Here is a 21,111-nt window from a genome sequence, read left to right as displayed (position 1 = left end):
ATTAAACGAGATTAAGACTTGTACAGAGAGAAATAATAATGTTACTTCTTTTAGAAGAACTCGTAAAAATTAATTAAATTTTGAACGATAATATTAAATAAAGTCAAAAAATTGTATATTTTATTTATTAATTTTATGAGGACTAAAATAAGAATGCTGAATAGCATATAATATGCTACAATAAATAAATCGGATTTTTTGAATGTCAAAAATCAAAGCCCTATGCTGATTATAAACCATAAATATTAACTTTTTTCTCTAATAATAATGCTCATGCTGGTATTATTGTTATTTTCTTTAAAATCAAAGAAGCGATTGCCATACATTAGTAACTTCTACAGATGTCTGTGAAAAATACATTTATTTATATCATACTGTATTATAAAAGGTCTTTTATTTTTCGTTTAGAGGCTATCGCTTTTTTCATTATAATTTTTGCGTCGTTAAAATCTACTCGGTGCCCTGTGTCCGATTCACGCTGACAAATCTTAAGCCGCGTCCAAGCTACTCGAACAAAACGTTCGCGAACATATACACTACTGGCAAAGGAATATTAGCAATAGGAGGTTTTCAATGCGATAAAAAAAAGATGGTAAGGCTGCAAAATACACTGCAGTGCAACAGAGACGGATAAAGTGTCTTTTCCCTACCATCGTATAGGGGAAGTGATCATAGAAGTGTACGACGAGAGAGCCCCTGCGAGGAGGGGGCGCCGGGCGGGTCTTTAAGACGCTTGTGTGGGGGCTACCGCCTACTAATAGAACAGAATCGAAAAAATAGAAACAGGACGGACAGTGTTGCCATTCAATTAAATCGAAATTATGTTGGCTTGTCAAAATCCTAAATCTTCTAATCTCATTATCTTGCCTACTTAATGAAATATTAAATAAAGTACGAAACAATTTTACGAATGTTTTCTCTAGGCACATAACTTCTTTCTAAAACGAAAAGTAACATGCAAAACTTTGATATCATTTCTAAAATAGCAAGTGCAATTCTATGAAATGGAAATACTGTACGATCTTCCTAACAGTCGCCCCGACACAGTCGGTCGGCGGCGGCGCTTCACAAAGCCGCGGCTGTGGCAAAGGAATTAGGCCGAAAAAAACTTTATAAGGAGTAGACGAACAGGGTTGCCGGGTTTGTTAGATTATAATTCCATACGAGAACAAAATTCTCGGTAGATCTTCAACAAAAATTAAAAGTACAGAAACGAAATAAAATATAATATTTAAGTCCAAAATTAGCATTCCTATGTGTCGTAATAATAGATCACTCAAATAAAATACAAATATAATAAATATAACAAAATTAGAAATAGCTAGGTATATTATTTAATATTAAAAAAAATATTTAATTAAATAATATTAATATATTAATAAAAACATATAAAACTATAACAAGTAGGGATAGCAGTCACAAATTAGTAGCAGTCACTTTTTACCTTTGTACAAATTTTGATCAGTGATATCGAAAATTAATTTCATTTCAATGGGAAAGCTGTAGCAACTCTCAACTCTTTTTCATATTAATATATTTTTTGACGGGAAAATCACTAAAATATTTGTCCGAATTTAGGTTGTTTCTTAACCTAAATTTTGTTTTTTGTTTACATTTTTTGGGGGAAAATATGGGTTCAACTTTAGTAGATGAATGAAATAAAATCTTTTCAAAAGATATCAACTTCTTCGGGCATGTCGCCAATACCGCGCCTAATAAAGAGTAATAAGGATTTTTAAAAATATCTCTGTAACTCTGCAACTAGACAGAACGATGACCTGTATGTGTGTTATTACTAAATAAAATTTAATGAAACAATAATAAAGTCAGATTATACAGATTCCAACGCGGCAGTCGCTTAATTTTTAGTCAAATAAGTCAGCTTTTTAAAAGTGCTTCTATTGTAAAAACTAAAGTCGCAGTTGAATATATCGTTGGATTTTTCTTTAAATCGGTAGATCGGTAGCTTACAGACGAAACCGGTAGACCTGGCAACTCTGTGATGAACTGACGGGAGTCAGAATAGCGAGTGCGGAGGCGCGGGAAGGAAATAAAATAATGGCGATAAATAAAGGGCAGGGAGATGGGTATCATGAGTGGATGGGAGGTGGCGGAATTTCCAAAATTTGTTATCTTATTGCAGTTTGTCTAAGTAGACAGTCGTAGTGGAAGTGGAAACGGGGAAGTTGTTGTCCATCTCTGTTTAAGCATAGACTTTTTATAGGCGTTTCATTCCAATGCATGTAATTCCTATGCCTAGAGATCCATTGCCGGGCCTGTATAATTCACAGTATATACTCGTAGCAGCAGGTCGTAAACGACGGCACAGCCCATCGCATCGGTCCCGAGGACTGAGGTGCGGGGAAGAATGCGACAACCAGTTTGCTCTATAGATCTAGGATGCGTTTAGGTAGTCGCTGTTTTTTCGAGTGCCCGGATTTCGAGTGTAAGCATTTTACTAAATAAATTAACCGGTAAACAGTTTAAGAACTTTTGTCGTTGAAGAATCAATATTTAGCAGGCGAAGGGTCACAGGGGTCTTTTGGTAGATTATTCGTTATAGTGTATTTTTAAGACCTGTATTCATTTTCAGCCGATTCTACCAGGTGTTTCTCAAAAGGGGCTCACTTTTTACTTTTTATTTTTCAGATAATACAACGAAATTTGGTTTGTTAGTATATGACATAAATCGGGATTGATTGACGTATTAAATTACCTTCGGTCGCTTCCTGTTTCACCGGAAATGACTACAACTTTGTATTTTTAGATTGTATCCTAAGTACTTTTTTACTTTATTTGTGATAGAAAATGACATTCTGAATAGAATGACATACCATACGTCAATTTTAGACAATTCCAATTAAATAAAAATAGCATTTTAAATTTCAGTCTAGAGTGCCAAGACTGTGTTAAAACTATTAATTTGTAATCAAAGAACTTTGGAAACATATATTTGATCGTGTAATTTTTTTTGTATCCTTTCATGACCGCCTAAAAGATGCAAATTTTTCAAATGGTACGAGGCTGGCTCAGCATATTTGGAAAAAGCATTTTTTACGAATAATTTGGTACCACATACTTATTATTATTTGTAAGTAGAAAGTATTTGGAGTAAACTTGTCGTTACGTTTATTTATAGCCATTTTTAAATAGAAAATGTCAAAAGTTGACATATAATATATCATTCTATTTAGAATGTCATTTTCTATCATATATGGTAAAAAAATACCGAGGGTACCATTTAAATCAAAAGTTGTTGTCATTTCCGGTGAAATAGGTAGTGACCGAAAATAAATGAAAACGTCGATCAATCCTGATTTATATGTCCTATACTAACATACCAAATCTCGTTTTTTATCTAAAAAATTAAAAAAGTCATAGAAGTGAACCACTTTTCAGAAACACCCGGTATATTTATTTCGAAAAATGTAATGGTAAAATTTCATTTCCGGTGTCAAACTTCCTATTAAGTAGTAATTTTTAATTTCAGAATCCCATAATAATTCCGGTTTTTAATAAAAATAATCATAAAGGTCTTTATTAACAAAAATGAAATTATATGGACGAAGTCTAGCTACATAGCTATTCACACTCAACCCACAATAAAATTATAAAATCTTTTCTTTGTGTAAACAAATTAGTTGTAAATGTTTTTCACGATCCCAGTCAATAACTGCGTCCTCCATTGTCGAATACTCGGTAAAAAATAAAAATCACAGATGGACGCCCGAAATTAAATGAGACCCTTCCAAGTGTCCGGTACAATGTCCGCCGAAATGCACGCCGTTCGCTCCTTTTGATGTACCGACATCCGTCGGAAAAAAGAACGCGCGCGCTCTAGCATAGGCAGACGCACGCTCTGGCTAATTAAGTAAGGCCTAACTAACTAATTAACTAAGGCCTAAGCTAGCTGTACTTGTTGGCTTTATTATTTATAAATCTACCTATCTCACAATTTTCACTTAGTATCTGTTTAATTATATATGTTCGCGGACATTTTGTTCGAGTAGCTTGGACGCGGCTTTAGATTTGCGAAAATCGCCCTTTCTTAAATAATCTTTATGTTATTCATTAATTCGAACATTTAAGGGTCTAGGTAGTCTCTAAACGAGAAATAAAAGAGGCTTTTTTTAATACAGTCTAATAAAAATAAATGTATTGCTCAAGCATCTGTAGTTACTAATGTATGGTTATCGCTTCTGTGATTTTAATGAACAAAACATAAGTAAAATATTAAAAACATATAAAAAATATTGAAAAAAGGAGATGTTAACGTAAAATACTTTACTTATTAGTTCTAAACCTAATTTATTAAAAAATAAGTTTCTGACCAACTTTTTATTCGGTTATTTAGATTTTCTTTTTATACAGGGTGTCTTAAATAAGTGCAAATATTTTGAGTGGTACCTAGTATATTTCAACCCCAGAAACAGGCTTATGAGTTTTTTCCCTTTTTCTTATGACAATTTTTTAGTTTTTAGGTAAAAACATAATTTCTTGATAATATTGCAACACTGGTAGTAGGTTAAATTTGCAAGAAAGTAAATCCAGAAAAGATCCAGTGGTTCCCAAAATTTAAGCAAAAAATCATTTTTTTTGAATTTTTAAAGTAAAATAACTAACGGTGAAAAAAAAATATGTTTCTTTTATCGAGAGCTACCAGCCCTGTAAATATTTACACTTATTTAAGACACACCCTGTATATCTTCTTAAATAATAATTTTAGAAATTAATTTACGGTATTTCAAAAATTTGATATTATTCGGTACACAATAATAATTAAGATAAATAAAAACGATACTCCAATAAAGAAAGCAGAAAATATTTTATTTCCATATGGTAACCTGAAAATTTGAAAAACGTGTGCCAGAACTAATAAAATAAAAATAATATAAAAAGCATAAATAAACTCTGTGGTTAAAACTAATTGAAAAAATATAAACGGAAAACAACAATCAAAAAATTTTATATAAAATAACGTTCATAGCTTTTTATTTTATAACGTAGAAAAAATAATTAATAAAACATTTTTGTTTGTCCAATTTGATTCGGCAAACTAAATCCAGCGTCGCCGCCGCGCAAAATTGACTAAATTAAATTGCAAAACAAAGGCTTAAATGCAACGCTGTTTACATTCGCCGGACAATGGATTCGTTCTGCGGCATTAGGCCGAAGCCGAATTTTTCAGCGGAAAACCGTCTCCTTTTTTATTATTGCCGTGCCGGTTACCGACTAATACCTATTGAACGGCGCATCTACAAACATTGGCAAAGCCAAAGGCCGGCAATGCAATGAATTTTTCAATTTTACAATGCCGTTTGCCTTGTATACGCGATGGGTATGAACGGATAAATATTACTTGCAAATTTCCTTTTTTATTTTTTCATTTATATTTCGGTGCTGCAATCAAAAACGGATTGTTAGGAAGCATTGTTATGGCAAACACTTTTCAGGTTATTTTGTGTAAATTATGATGCTTTGATACTCTTATTTCAAAATGTGTATGTTTTACTTTTTTTTATTTACTTTGTTCCTTTAATTTCAATGTAAGAATTCAGAACGTTAAAATTAGTGGTAGACATTTTTAGTTAGTAGAAAAAGTTATCAAACTTTTGACTTTTCCAGTAATTATACTTAAAAATTTGCGAGAGATGTTATTTTTGGCCTTTCATTTTATCTTCCGTCAAGAGAAATTGGGTTAGAAATCAAAAGTTGATCGTTTTATAAGCTAAATATTAGGCTTTCTCTATAGATACAAAGTAAGCTGTTGCTAGGATATTCTATTAATTTTAATTGTCAAATCAAATAAATAAGGAAACCCTTTAGCACAAAATATTTCAACAGAAAACTAAATATATAATTTAGTTAACATTAGTTAAATAATGAGGAAACGTTTACTTTACCTTTAATAACATTCTTTGTCACAATAACCTAAATTTACCAACCGAAATAACATCAACGCGTCTCGAACGGTAGTCTAAAATCTATTACATAACATTATTTACAATATCCGTTCGTCGTCTGATTTCCCTCTCCCTAGTTTATGAATAATATTTTAAAAATCGATAATTATTTTATGTATGTATACAGGGTGTCTTAAAACTAAATCTTTTCGACTTTTTTTGGAAGAAATATGTTTATTTTTAAATAAGCGGGTTTCTCTCGACTTCAGATTTCTGAGATATGGCAAATTATAGGATATAATTTGTGTCAAATTATGTCAAACAAAAATGATAACTACTTTGCATTTTGGACTGTGATACTACATGTTTTTTGTGTTTTTTTTTAAGTTAAGCGGAGGAAAAACCGAGGGAAAATTAAGAGTAGACCCAGAGCACAGTTTATAGTTAATATTTATTGCCCAAAGACACAGTTTACTAGAGCACCAGCTTGCCGGTTTGCTAATGGACAGTTTGCTATTAGAATTTATTTATATCATTATTAAGGCACATCCATCATTAAAAATAACAGCATTTTTATTTGCTTTAATTATGAAACATACATATGTCTAGCTCTCAAAAATTCTATAAACTCCAAAATCTAATATTCTACAGGTTGTTCGGAACGATGTGATTAATGGACGGCTTGCATGCCGGGAAATTATCAAACTTTTACGAAGGTAATATTTTCGGCAAACTTAATTACTGCAGCGGAATCCAAGTTTTCCTATATTTTTCCTGGCGAATAGTGGAGGAAAACTGACTATTAAGGTCAATTTCGCGTGAATAACTGCTTCGTTTGGATCTACTGAAATACGAATTAGTCTTTCAATACTCCTTATGTACTTCTTAAGTATTGATAGTTTTATTATTGCTAGTTATTAATGAAATATTCGTTACTTCATTCATATAAATAATACTCTTTCTATTCTAAAAATTGGGCTAGCTCATCACCGAAACTAGAATCTAAGAATTTGAAAAATAGACTATTCAGGGTTGTTCACCACATACGACACGGAGTATTGTAGCTAAACGATGAGATTTTTACAAATTGTAAGTTTTGGGTTCGTTGAAGGACTATTAGAGCTACAATTTAAAAATATTTTTACAAGATACAGAGTGTCCCAAATAAATAAAAAATATCAAAGTTGTATTTTTTTAAATGGAACACCCTGTATATTATTACATTTTTAGTTTCCACGATTAAAATAAAGGTAAATTTGATTAAGGTTTATTATACTTAAACCTTACCGTTTTTGAAATATTTTCAATTTTGTGAAATTGCAGTAAAAATTTTAAAGCTTCATTTCTCCAAGGGTATCAATGTTTTTAATACTAAATATTTAATGAAGTTTATTTACAGAGTGTCTAAAAATTTATTTTAAATAATTATTAGCTTCAAACGGCAATAACTTCTTTAATTTAAATGGAATGCCCTATATATTTTAGGAGAATCAGATGCACAATTAAATTGTCTATCAAATTGTATTATACCATTTTTTACCTATCCCTTCAAGTTTTCGTAGAAAATGCAATTTCTTATAATTTAGACCTCATTTATCAATATATCCATGGAATATTGACATTTTAGATTGTTTTTAAAGCAACAAATGTACAAAATGTACAGACTAGTAATATTATCGTTTTTAGCAAAACGATAATATTACTAGCCCATTTGTATGCAAAAAGAAAACTATTTAAATCTTTATAAAAGAGTATACCATTAATTAAATATAACACCATTATTTGCGCCCATATACTAATTAATTACATACTTAATTGTGTTCGTTATTAAATTATTATAAATAAATGTGGATTTGAGTCAGAAATCAATATAATAATAAGTTATCAAATTAAAGTCTCTGTTGTTATAAATAAGCATTTATTAAAAAATGAAATATCATTTTTAAGGTGTTACTTTTTATCACACTGTCTAATGCCCATACAAAATTCAGTTTTTTAGTATTTGGAGCAATTATTATTAATCAACGCAAACAGTCAGTTAATGTAGTTTGAATACTGGAATCATATTAATTGATCCTCTTTAACAAATATTTAAACAGTTTTTTTTTTATTTTTTAATGAAATAAACGAATTATATCGACAATATTAGTATCTGTACTCTTTAAAAATTTGGTACATCTTTAAAAAAACATATTACTGATTACAATCTTTACACGAAATTTTTTATACATAAACGGTAAATTTGTAGATATTAGTTTACTTTTAATCACTTGCTGATGATGCTAACATTGTTAGTGAAACACCAAAGTAATATGTTTTAGTCTATTGTGGTGAATTAGTGTTTTATTTGGCTGTTATAACACCAAAGCTTCCAACCGTCAACTGTATATTCTAAAGAGAGAATTTGAACTTAAGCGAACCTAACAAAGACCCCCAAAGCTAGGTCGCGGCAGTATTTAATAATTGCTCTAAGTGAAAGCTAGAGTTTTATATGTTACGACCTTTGAATAAGAAGACTAAGGAAGGAGCATATCAAAAATCTTAGGTACACCGCGATGGGCCTCAAATATGGCCGACTTAAATTCCGGTTTATCAGTGTCGTTCTAATTTTATTTAAAAAATATAAAACTATGATGTAGGGTAGACCTATAATTTGTTGGTTTATTTTACGTTGTGAATAAATGTTGGTAGTTATTAAAATTGTTATAAAAATATATAATTCTAATAAAAATAGATAAGTTATAATAAGTATTTATTAACACAAACATCCGATACGCTACTAAAGCAGGTAAGTCAAATTAACGTATCTAAATTCTTTGACATCTAATCTTTGACAAGTAATAAATAAAAGCTAAAATGCAAGAAAAATATATAATTTAGTTAATTTAAGTGAATTTCATAAATGATCGGTTTACTACACCTATGTATATTATATAGTCACTTACTAGCGAAAAGTTGTTCCATTATTTCACTCAATTTTTTGCCGAGATCTACCGCACGCTACACAACCAACTATTTTAGAGTCTTTTTCGATAAATCGCGATAGTGTCACTGTTAATTTAAGTTCTGCCACAATTTCCATCTAGATTTACTACCTTTATACAACTATCAGTAGTAGAATAAATAATAAATAACATAAAATAAGCTTCGTAAAGACTGACAAATCCACAAAATTTCAAATCAAATTCAAATGTGTCAAATAAATCGTCAAACAGAACTGTCAAGGATCCCCACCCTAGAGAGCTTTTATGGTGGCTTTTCCGCCCACCATGCATGAATATATGGATAGCATTATGCTCCTTCCTTAGTCTTCTTATTCAAAGGTTACGACAAAGATGTGAAACCGGCATTAAACAGTATTGACCGATGTCAATATAGTATATGTTCACTTAAGTTAGACATTGTTGCTGTCAATGTTTATACCTTTTGAAGCTTTCTTATCAGAACAATGATTTCGGTCAGAAAAATTAGTTGTTTCTCCATTACTCCACGGTTCATTCAAGATAAGGTTGGGTCCTTGTGGTCTCACGACGGCGGTTTAAGATTAAAAAAAGAAAAATAAATAAATTGTTTATAAATCTAGTGAAACTCTAGTGTTCTTTTTATCATAGAAGACACTTTAAGTTTTCTCTTTGAGTGCCCTGTCAGAAGCGACAACTAAAATGCTGAACACGAAAGGACCCTTCGCCGCCTAAATAAGTAATAAGCGCGCCGAGGACGTAACAAGAATCGCCAAATCTTCTGCCCAATAAACCCGTTAAAAACACTCCCCAGGCGATAACATCATCGTCGACAGCCGCCACTAAATTATTCATCCAGACATGATTACTTACTTTCCTTATACTGCAGGACATTCTCGTGTTTCTCGTGGATCACGACGCAACGATAGCAGGCCCGCTTCCTGAAACAAACAGAACAAAAGGGAAGAGTGAGAGAATTGAAGGCGTTGAATGCGAGTGAATATTTAATTTATGTAGATAAAAGGAGATGGTTTACAGTGTGTTAAATAAATGTTTTTTTTTTTCACAGTTAGGTATAAAGTTTCGATTGCTGTAATGCCGTTATCAGATATATGATATGGAACACCCGGTATTTTATTTCATATTTGGATCCGTCGATGCAAAATACGGCATTTATTACAAGGGTCAAATATGGGTTTACAATCTTTGGTTTTTGAGATATTTAAAGAGATTTTATATATAATATGCATATTATAATAAAAAAAGATTGTCAACACCCTATAACGCCACCTTGGGCGAAAAAGTTTATAATGGGAACTCAGGTTCACCAGGTTCCGTTACAAATAGGTTCCAGCTAGCTCAGTAAATAATTAAGTAAAATATATGCACAGAACAAGGGATATCAAAAGGGAGGTGTATGGAAAAAGTGTACTGATTGAAAAGTCTAAAATGTACTGGATTCGTTTAATAAATACTAAATTTAAAGTTAAAACAAATTGTCAAGATCTATCATAAAATGTAGCAAATATTTAAATACGAAATAATGAAATATATATATAGGTACTAGTAAAAATTAACTATCCGTAAAATAAATTAAATCATGAATTGTATCACAAAATATTGTTGTGACTAAACTGTGAACAACCCTGATGCGTATTTTGTGATTATGATTAAATGTCTATAAAGAATAAAATGAAATTTAGATGTAAAAATCCCCTGGTATACCAAGTTCACATACGATCGTATATTTAATGTAATAAATTTTAATCAATCATAAACGCAATAAAATAAGAGATGATTAAAGTCTTATCTGTCATCCAGTGGTCGTTCCAGTCAGTCCATGAGAAAATCCAGATTGCCGGTCTTCAGTGTCACAGTGGCATTCCTCGTCACAGTGGCATTCACGTCACAATGGCATTAGTTGCAGTACCAAATCCAGTACAAAAAAAAATTGATAAAAATCTTAAGCTAAACCGTAATCATCACTAAGAAGTAATAGCCAAGAAACAAGAACCCTAAAATATGATCTACTTTAGTGACACGTTCTAGTTTGGACATAGTAAAATACCTTTCCACCATGCGGACCTTCCAAGACAAGATGGCGTCTCAACGCATGTTACTCCATGGAAAAGGGTTCCTTAACTGTCCTCGTACTCATCCCAGTACGTCCACGCACCCATCTACAGCTCCTGTCCTCTAAAATAAATAGTTGTAGAAGAGAACCTTACACCTAAGAATGTCTCTTACCCAACCAACAAAGATATCCCTTTTCAAGGTTTTCCCCGGAACTCCAACTACACAGGCCAAGCCAATTTCTTGCCAATCGGTCTTCTCGACCCTCAATGAATTCCAAGACCGTAATTCTACTGAACAATCCCAATATGGAACGGCGACCAGCCAAAATTTCACTAGAATTTCTTTCTTTTATTTTCGACAGAGATCAGAAGGCTTCCCCTGCTTTCACCAAGATGGTTCAAAGTCGAAAAAGGAAGCGTGTTTGCAAAATTTGATAAAGACGCTGGACTCCAAGATACCAACCCAAAAGCCAACACTGGCAACCAGTAAAACAAAAGACCCAAAATAAAATTTGACATACAATTTTATTTAATGCATACGGATTGAGTGAAACACTTTATTACATCATAATAAAATTATAATAATCCCTATACGAACATGATATCTTCGGAAAATTATCAATACACTTTCCGATCATACTTAAAAGATCGAAAACCCAATTTACAAAGATCCATCTGTCAACCTTCAACGCCGGTGTCACACGATCAGCTAACAAACAATTGAAACGTCAGTCTGTAAATCGTAATATAAACAAGATGAAATTTAGGGAAAAATCAACTATAATCAGGTAAAATCAATTGATTACACACAGGAAAAATACATAATAAAATCCTTAACCCATATGTATATTGTAGACCCAACATTCCCACTTGTTGCGTTGAAACAGACAAAAGATAATCATATCAAGTCTATGTTCAAGAATCCTCCGAAGAAATATGCCAAGAAAATATCCTAACACAAGCATAAGTCTAAATAAAGAATTAGTAACCACTGTAGAAAGAAAGGCAGGTTTTAAACAGACAAATTGATATTTTATTAATGAGGTTTTATATTACAGTTATCGGAGACAACTCCATCCCAAGAAATTGTTGTAGTGAAGAGACTTAATAGATAAGATATTATTAGAAGTTATATGTACAGTTAAGAAGTAAGCTAATTAAACGTTATTATTCAAGTTATTCAAGTAAGTTTTAGTTTTATTCCTAAAAATAAGCAAAATAAGTAAAATAAGTTACGGTGAAATTTTAAACCGTAACACCCCTGTACATTACTTTTCAGAATTAATTCTTGTGCTTACTTTTAAGACAAAGAAATAAACTTTACTGAAAAATTTGATTGCTTCATTTAATGTATACAGGAGTATCAAAAATTGCCAATCTAGTTTAAGTATTTCTTTTACATAAAAACTTTGATATTTCCAATACAACACTCTGTATTTTTTAAAATAAGTCGAAGCAGATTCAAATGCCCTTTCAAACTACGTATATTAGGGTTTCCTAAACCTATTTAGCTCAGATTTTGAATAAAAAGCAATTTTTCAAACCAAACCATTCACACGGCGCGTAACGCGTATTTGTTGTTTCGGGCTCGGCGAACCACGCGCCCTCTAACGACACCTTTACTATGGCTCCAATGTCATAGCAGCGTAAAGTCCTAACGCTTTAACTACGCGGCCACCGAGGACTTGAAAGATTCTATGTAAAATTCTTACTTAAAAGATAATGTTTAGTGAAAGTACTTTTTTATTTATAAACATTTATTTATTTCTGTTTTTAGTATTTGTTCTTATAGCGGCAACATACATAGATACATTATCTCTAAAAATTTGAACTGTCTAGCTATAACGGTTCATAAGATAGACCAATGCCCTCTATAAAAGATCAGCCTACGGGCGGACTTTTGTTTACTTCATCAGCTGTACATACTTAGATATTGGGTTAGATTCTGTATTCATATTTTGTCGGTTGATTTTTGGTATTATTTGTTATTGTAGTGCAAAAAACTAATTATTTTGGTGTTTAAGTGACATAAAATACTACCAGATATATGGTTACTATGATGGTCAATCTGTTTCTCATAAAAAAACACGAAATATTACACGTTTTGTTAAGTGCTTTAACCTAAAAGTGCCCATAAATTTTTTATTTATCGTGATTTTTGTGTGTGTTTTTTAAGACTCAACAATTCATCAAAAAAGCTTAAGTGGATTGTGTTTTTGGTGCTATGCCTCATCTTTATTGTGTTCCTGGTGGAAAGGATAGTTATACTAGGCAGCTTAAAGTATCCGGAAGAGCAAGAAAAGTGGGTACGAGTTATAAATCAAGACAATTCTATTGAAAATATCTTTAATAAATTTTTAAAAAAATAATATTCTCCCAGAATGGTATAAAAGAAAACTGGACAATTATGTTTATTTTATTCATATTGTGGAATCTCCACTCCAAGTGTTGTTGGTTCAGCTTCGATAGATTCAAACACGTAAGATAAACACGTAAGTAGGTATTATGATCTAGGGAAAAATAAAGAATATGTGTATTAAAGATCATGAAAAAGATTATTATTTTGAGTTCAAAATTAAAAAAGATTTTTGTAAAGACAAGAATGATAAAGTTTAAAAGAAGAATGTGTTTTTGTTTGATAATATATAATGTATGTCAAGTTGTCAAGCATAACATATACCTATTTGTTCAGTAATTTTTACTGAATAGTGTCGATTATTTATAATACCAAATTAATATCAAATATTTAAGTGATGGCTGAATACAATATGAATAAAATAACAATAAAATTGGTATATTTGCAATACAAAATTAAGTTTTAAGAATAAAGGCGTTACTAAAATACTAAGAAATTTATATTTCTTTGTTTTAATTGGTCGAATGTTATTTACATTTTATTTAAGAATTATACCGTATCATCGAAAAAAAATCGGCGTCTAGTTGGCTTGGAAATGAACATCGATGACATTCCCTAAATAATTGTACACATAAAAAAATTAACTAGAATTTTACAATCTTGGAAAATTTGATATTCTTGAACCTTGTTCTAAATATTCTAAATTTTTTGATTTTCTTGGGATTTAGGTTCAGGGAAAAACGCTGATTAAGTTTTCATTTGGTTTTCATTATTTTATTTGGTTTAAAAAAACGTTTCAGCTAACATTATAGCCTTTATCAGTGTTGTGTCATATGAAAAAAATAGTGTCGAATATAATCCAAAAAATTACATATAAAATATTCACACCACGCACCACATAATGTTTACTGCGTACTCCATAGTCTCCATAGTCAATGTAGATAGTTTTACTGTTAAGAATAATAATTCTAAAAAATATGTGGTCATCTTTTGATAAGTTTATATTAGTTAATTAATTACAGTAAACATTATGTGGTGTGAATATTTCATATGTAATTTTTTGGATTATAATCGACACTATTTTTCATATGACTTAACACTGATGAAAAACCTCGTTAGCAAAACGTTGCAAACAAACAAAAATAAGCTTAAATGAAACTTAATCTTTTTAGGCACAAAAATCAAAGACTAGAAATAATTTTATATAAAATGCCAGCTATCTTCATTTCATAGCTATCGCTGACGCCTTTTTACTTAGATGATACTGTATTATTTGTAAAATATAATTTTTCAAACATTGATACTTACCAAAATATACATATAAATTTTGTGAATACAAATAATAATACATCACTATTAGTAGATATTGAATGTTTTTTTGTTAAATTAGATCGATTTCAAACCCCAAAATTCAAAATATACTTACATTTTACCCCAATATCTTATGTAATACAGTATTTGTATATTGTAAAACATTTGCTGCATTTGTATGGTTCATAGTTTATTTGCCAAAGTATTACTATAAATAGATATCTTATGTAATACATTATTTGTATATTGTAAAACATTTGCTGCATTTGTATGGTTCATAGTTTATTTGCCAAAGTATTTATTACTATAAATAGGTATATATGTTGTAGTTATTAACTGTATATTATGTATATTTCATGTGAACTATATAATTTTTAAAATACAAACCAAAAATCTGAAGAATAATTATGTTTTCCATGTATTCTACAACATATTTATTAATCCGTAGTATCTAACTAGCGTGACGTCATAAATCTCGCCGCAAGGCTGTTCTATTAGAGACGGCATTGAATAGACCTTTGTGAGAGACGGACGGGATTAGTAATAGGGTTCCCGTTTTTACCCTTTGGGTACGGAACCATAAAAACAAACAAAAGCACAAAAATATACAAATAATAAAAGATCTAACCAAGCATCATATAATTCAAAAAAAAATTACGTCATTAAAATTACAAATAGAACTTACATGGAAATTGGAAACAATTGGAATATATTACAATTGGAAAAATTTACTACAGAAATACACCCTTTACTACTGACGGAATTTATCTCGTATATTAATTTTCCTGTTTAGTAATCCACAAAAATTTAATACTCACCGTCATAAAACAAATAAACGAATAATCAGTTAATAACACAGAAATATAATTTTTTCACTTTAACTTTAACACAAACAAATTTGTAGACAGTACAACTATTTCCTTGGTCAACTAATTAACTATAAAACTTGAGTCTACGAACTCAAATACCGTAAAACAGGTAGAAAAGTCGGGTTAAATCTTTTTATAGGTCAAAATAGACCCGGGGCTGTAAAACAGTACGGCCCTGATTTAATCCCGAAAGTTAGTAAAGAAGTTCCCTCGGCTCGCATTAGCTGCAAAAGTGAGGTCGTTGTTGTCGACTTGGTCGCTAGAGGGCCTTGCCTGGCTGACGTATTAGCTTTGATATGGATATAAACTTTCGGAATAACGTTCGGGTATGTCTAAAATAAACTTTAATTTTAGTCTAATTTATTTTTGTCGTCGCTGCGTAGTATCAAACGTATTAAAATATTTTTACGACTTACACTGTATAACTTTAATAAGCAAACGCTGTTAATGAAAATTTTATATGAAGTTATAGAAAAAAAATACATTTAAATAAGGATTAGTCAAAAGAACACCAACAAAAGATTAAAAATAGATGGAGAATATCTTAACCATCTAAGATTCGCAGATGACATAGTTCTAGTTGCTAATAACCCTGAAGAACTACAAGCTGTAACGCTCTACAACAATAAGGAAAATGAGACGAAGAGAAAGAAGAACAAGGAGAAGAAGAAAGATGCATGAATTCGACAAATACACTTGGTTATTTACCTATTTACCATTCAAAGCTTTCAAAAAAGCTTTAATACAAAGCAATTAACTTGTTAATTTAAAGAATTGTAATTTTCTGATCACTGTAACAATCAAGACTTCACTTACTGCCACATACATCTTCTGTATATTCTAATATCTAAATATCAACATCAGCATGGTTAAAAAATCCATCAGTCTTTTAATTGGCTTGGTTTTTTACTTTATTAACCACAAACTCGATACCCAATCAATACTAGAGCCAACTAAAAAAGCAATATTTCTCTCTTTACGTCAAGAAATTTCCACCGGCACAGCATCCGTATCTATCAGATCCATCTCAAGCCCGACCCAATTAGATCCGATCTTGACATCGGCCACGAAAACAACAGATACAGAATAAGGATAAGAGCGACGCCGCCAGGTTGCGGATGGAATCTTCCAAGTTCTTGAGTTCCGCCTTGAGTTGGTTACCACTTGGAAAGCAGAACGGTTCTGGTCCAGTTAGTGGAGTGTTCGCTCCTTTCCTAACTAGATTATTTGCTTTTTCATTGCCTTCTATCCCTTGGTGAGCAGGCACCCAGTGTAGGAGGACTTTGTTCTCTTTGCCTAATTTATTCAGCTTCTCTATGCATTCTTTAATTTTAGGGAAGTTTGTGACGTCTTTTTGTAGATGCCCACTGCAAGACTTACTTAGATATTCTCTCGTCATATGGAAGCGAAACCTGCTATGAGTAAAATTGTAAACCTTGGTACTTGGAGAAGCAATGGAGCAACCTAGTTAACAGAATTAAGAGAAATAACATCACGTGTCGGTCGCAGAAAAGCTCATGAAAGAAAACGCTTTGCGTAACCATCTTCTGGTGCGTGTTACTATCAGGAATCCTCTAGTTGGGCAGACTATAGTAAATACAGAAGAGTATAAACATAGAAATACAGTACAGCTTTAATCCAAATGAGAATTCTAAAGAGAAATTTAGAAACAAAATTTTTTTTGAAAAAGGCACTGGTAGATATTACTGGTAGAAAAAAATTAAAATATTTCAAGATAAAGTTCATCAAACACTATAATGAAAAAAAGCATATACTGAATGTTAGAAAATAATAATTGGAGAATAATATATACCCTAATGAAAATTTAAGAATAAAAAAAGAACGGCAGAACACCGAAGATTATTACGAAAAAAGGAGTGGAATGAAAATAAGAAGAAAATTGAGCAGAATCAGAAGAATAAAAAGAAGTAGCAGTAGTAGGGGTAGAAAAAAATGACAAGAAGATTAAATTACTATTGCAGAAGAAAAAGAATAAGAAAGAAAATAAAAAAATAAACAAAGACATAATAACAAAAAACAAAAATGAGATAAAATGTAGAGAATGAAGAAAAAAACGTGAAATTCTGTTTTTAAATGAAAAAGCATAGTTCATATACACACATTTACTTAATCAAAATTAACCTTTTGAAGTATGAGGCAGTATATCGTGGACTATTGTAGAAAGAGTAAGAAACTATCTGACAATATGAACCCTTTTTACTGTCATTGAGAAAATTAAATGCGGAATTAACAATTTTACTATTTAAATTAAATGCGGAATTAACAATTTTACTATCTAATAACAATAACGAAGTAAAAAATAAAGGACTTTAACATTTCTCTAAATGAGATATCTGAGTCTATATCTTTATTAAGAAGGTTTTTACGTCTGTTAGCTGAAAATATTTCTTAATGATTTTTTATAGAATATACCATGTATACTTAACCATAAGGATATCTGAGGAATTTCGAAATAGATACGGGTATTCTTACCTTTCTCCCCCTTCTACCCGACGCCTATGTTTGGGTGAGTTTATTTTGGTAGCGACACGCAAACCAGTAAAGTTTTATACAGCGAGCAAAATTCAATTATTGGCAGCTTTCCCGGCACACATACACACAGAGGGACGCATGAAATATTGTTCAAGGACGTACCCTAAAAGCAAATAAATTCCCAAGTCTGTATTTGTATTTGGGACAGATAAAAAGGGATGGGGGAGAATAGCCCATTTAACGACCGTGTTTCAAACATTTTATGATTACGTAGTATTGGCTAATGGGGATGTTTCGATATCTCTATCGCAAACTGCTTATTTGATGACGTATCTCATGGACGTTACTTTATATCTGATTCTATACAGGGTTCTTCATAAAAGTAGTACATAAAAATTATTTGATGACCAATTCTAGATACCTATATAGTTAAAATGTAACTAGGATTGAAAAGCGATTAAAAAAGTGAGTTTCCATTTGAAAAGAAAATTATTTAAGATAATGTTTTAATCACTCAAATTCATGACAACTACCGCCATTACTATATGACATTTAAACAATTTAATTTTTGAAACAGATAGCCATATGTCTTCTTTTTATGTCACAGGGGCTGTGATAATCACTAAATTTGTCTTTTAGGCTATACATATTTTTTTGACAGGTAGTTTTTTTCGTCCAAAACTTAAATATTTTTTTTCTCAAAAACGGTGTGGGGTATAGGTATAGAGTGTTTGATATCAAAATTCAGATAATTTTACAGAGAATTTATGCATGTAATAAAAAATGGGGGCGCCCATTTAAAATAAGAAAGTTGTAGTGAACTTCCGGTATTTCCGGAAGTGCCGCCATATTGAAAATGTTTTTAATCGGTAGATCTCATTGTAAAACAATGATATGCAAAAATCTCCGATCTAGATATTGTAGATCTCTAGAAACTTCTAATGCACGCTCAGCCTGGGAAACCTTCAATCATTTAGTAACTGTATAAAATTAAAATTACAATACCAAATAATTGTAACTATTTGTAGTAAAACAAAATGTAGTTAAATCATCGTAATTTCGACTTTACGTCGTATTCATTTGAGACCAGCGATATAATCCCAATGGATCATCCTGAACCTCGGATCGCATTAGGTGAGAAGTATGGAGCGGGGTCCTTTTGGGATACTGTCACTTAGAAGGCGTTACCTGCGTGACGTATCGACTGGAGATCTCCCGAAGGATTGAGGGTTAATTCTCAACAAGGTTTTGTTGTTATCGAGTGTCTCGACATAATTCATTATGGATAATGATCGGTTACTGCCAAGAGCTTGTACAAAAGTCGTTTTCCGAGTTCTATATTTATACTGATGGTTTCGAAAATACACTAGAAGCTGTATTTTATGATATTAATTCATATATTAACAATTAACAGCAAAATACAACAAAATCACCACAATTTATCAAGGCACGTTTCGCTGACATCTTTTGATTCACTCATCGCATCTAATTGTCTGTAATGAAGGTGTGTTTTATTAGTTTTTAATTATACAGGGTGAGTTTTCTACAATGTTCTCTATGGGTATCTCGGAAACTACTGGAGATAGAGAGTCGGTTAAATGGGGAATAAATTGCAATTTTGTGGGGTCATAAATATGCGCCTTTCAGATTTTTAAGAAAGTTCATGGTTTAATAGATATCTTGAAAAAAACAAATTTCGGCTATTTTAAAAATTGTCCCTAATTTCATTATAATCTACACACACCGGAAAAATCTAGGGATATCATTTTATTAAAGTTAAAAATATCTAAATGTTTTGAATAAACAACCACATATTTGTAGGCCGATTCTTTCTACTTCGATTGAAACGATGTAGTCACACTAGTTATTTCTAAATTTGGGATATTTGCAGAAGTGTTTGTGCATTTTTTGTCAAACGTATAAAAAGCACCTAGCATCAATTGTTCGAATTTAACCTGTACTGACTATGTTTTTATGATAATTGGCCAGAATTCATTCAAATAAATCCGTTTAGTGTTAAACGACATTATGGAGCGTAGACATCTTAACAGAGACGAAATGCTAAGGGCCATGGGTATGCTCGAAGCTGGAATGCGCCAAATCGACGTAGCTAGAGCATTAAATACAACGCAAAGTGTAATATCGCGATTAAGTGCACTCTACCGTGAAAGTGGTGATGTTGCTGAAAGGCACACAGGGCGACATCGCATTACTACCCCTCAGCAAGATCATTTTTTACAATTAAATGCTCGACGCCGACCGACTCTTACAGCACCAAAGCTTAGTTTAATTCTCCAGGAAACACATAAAGTAACCGTTAGTTCTGACACTGTTCGCAATAGATTAAGAGAGGTCAACTTAAGAAGCAGACGCCCCTGGAGAGCTCAACCCTTAACGAGAGGAAATCGAGAGGTACGATATTTGTGGGCTCAAGATCATGTTCAGTGGTCGAATGAACAATGGGCCAATGTTCTCTTCACGGATGAGTCACGCTTTGGAATTCATTCGGAATCGAGAAGGCTTAGAGTATGGAGAGAACCGGAAAATCTTATTCGGTTGGATCATGTTCAGGAAGTGCACCCTTATCAAGGTGGAACAGTTATGGTCTAGGGAAGAGTCCAGTTAGGCCGAAAAACCGATCTCGTTTTTCTTGAAAGGTTGCTAACAGGAATCACATATCGTGATTTAATTATTGAGCCTGTCGTGTTACGTTATGCGAATTATTTTGGGAGAAACTTCATTCTCATGCATGATAATGCACGGCCTCATACAGCCAGAGTGGTAAGTGAGTTTATCAATGCTCATCAATTAAACATATTACCCTGGCCGGCAAAATCTTCTAACCTCAACCCCATCGAGCACGTATGGGACGCGGTCCAAAGAAGAATTTTGAGAATGGGTATGCCTCATGAAACTCGTAGGGATCTGATTCGGGCCGTGAATGCAGCGTGGCAGGCTGTACCTCAAGAAGAGATCGACAACCTGAACAGGAGCATGGAGAAAGAGTTTTCACCTTCTCGATACCTTTTACTATAACAGAGATACGGGGAGTGTCCCAAATTGCAAACTTTTCAAAAAGACCCTGTAGCTCAGATACGAAGAAGGCTACTAAGAAAATTTTGTTTACAGCATCTTCCGTTTAAC

General features: G+C 32.0%; 1 protein-coding gene across 1 annotated transcript in view; it reads right to left on the bottom strand.

Moving 5' to 3' along the window:
• Positions 1-21,111, bottom strand: part of LOC115882824 — a 131,383-nt gene that overhangs the window by 100,908 nt on the left and 9,364 nt on the right. The window contains 1 exon segment of the mRNA XM_030901070.1: positions 9,737-9,804. Within this exon segment, the coding sequence (XP_030756930.1) occupies positions 9,737-9,804 (68 nt within the window).

This window comes from Sitophilus oryzae, unplaced genomic scaffold (genome assembly GCF_002938485.1).
Source record: "Sitophilus oryzae breed Bouriz unplaced genomic scaffold, Soryzae_2.0 scaffold_179_pilon_pilon, whole genome shotgun sequence".
Classification (NCBI taxonomy): domain Eukaryota; kingdom Metazoa; phylum Arthropoda; class Insecta; order Coleoptera; family Curculionidae; genus Sitophilus; species Sitophilus oryzae.
The sequence above is the reverse complement of the archived record's forward strand: the minus strand, read 5'-3'. Positions and strand labels throughout refer to the sequence as shown.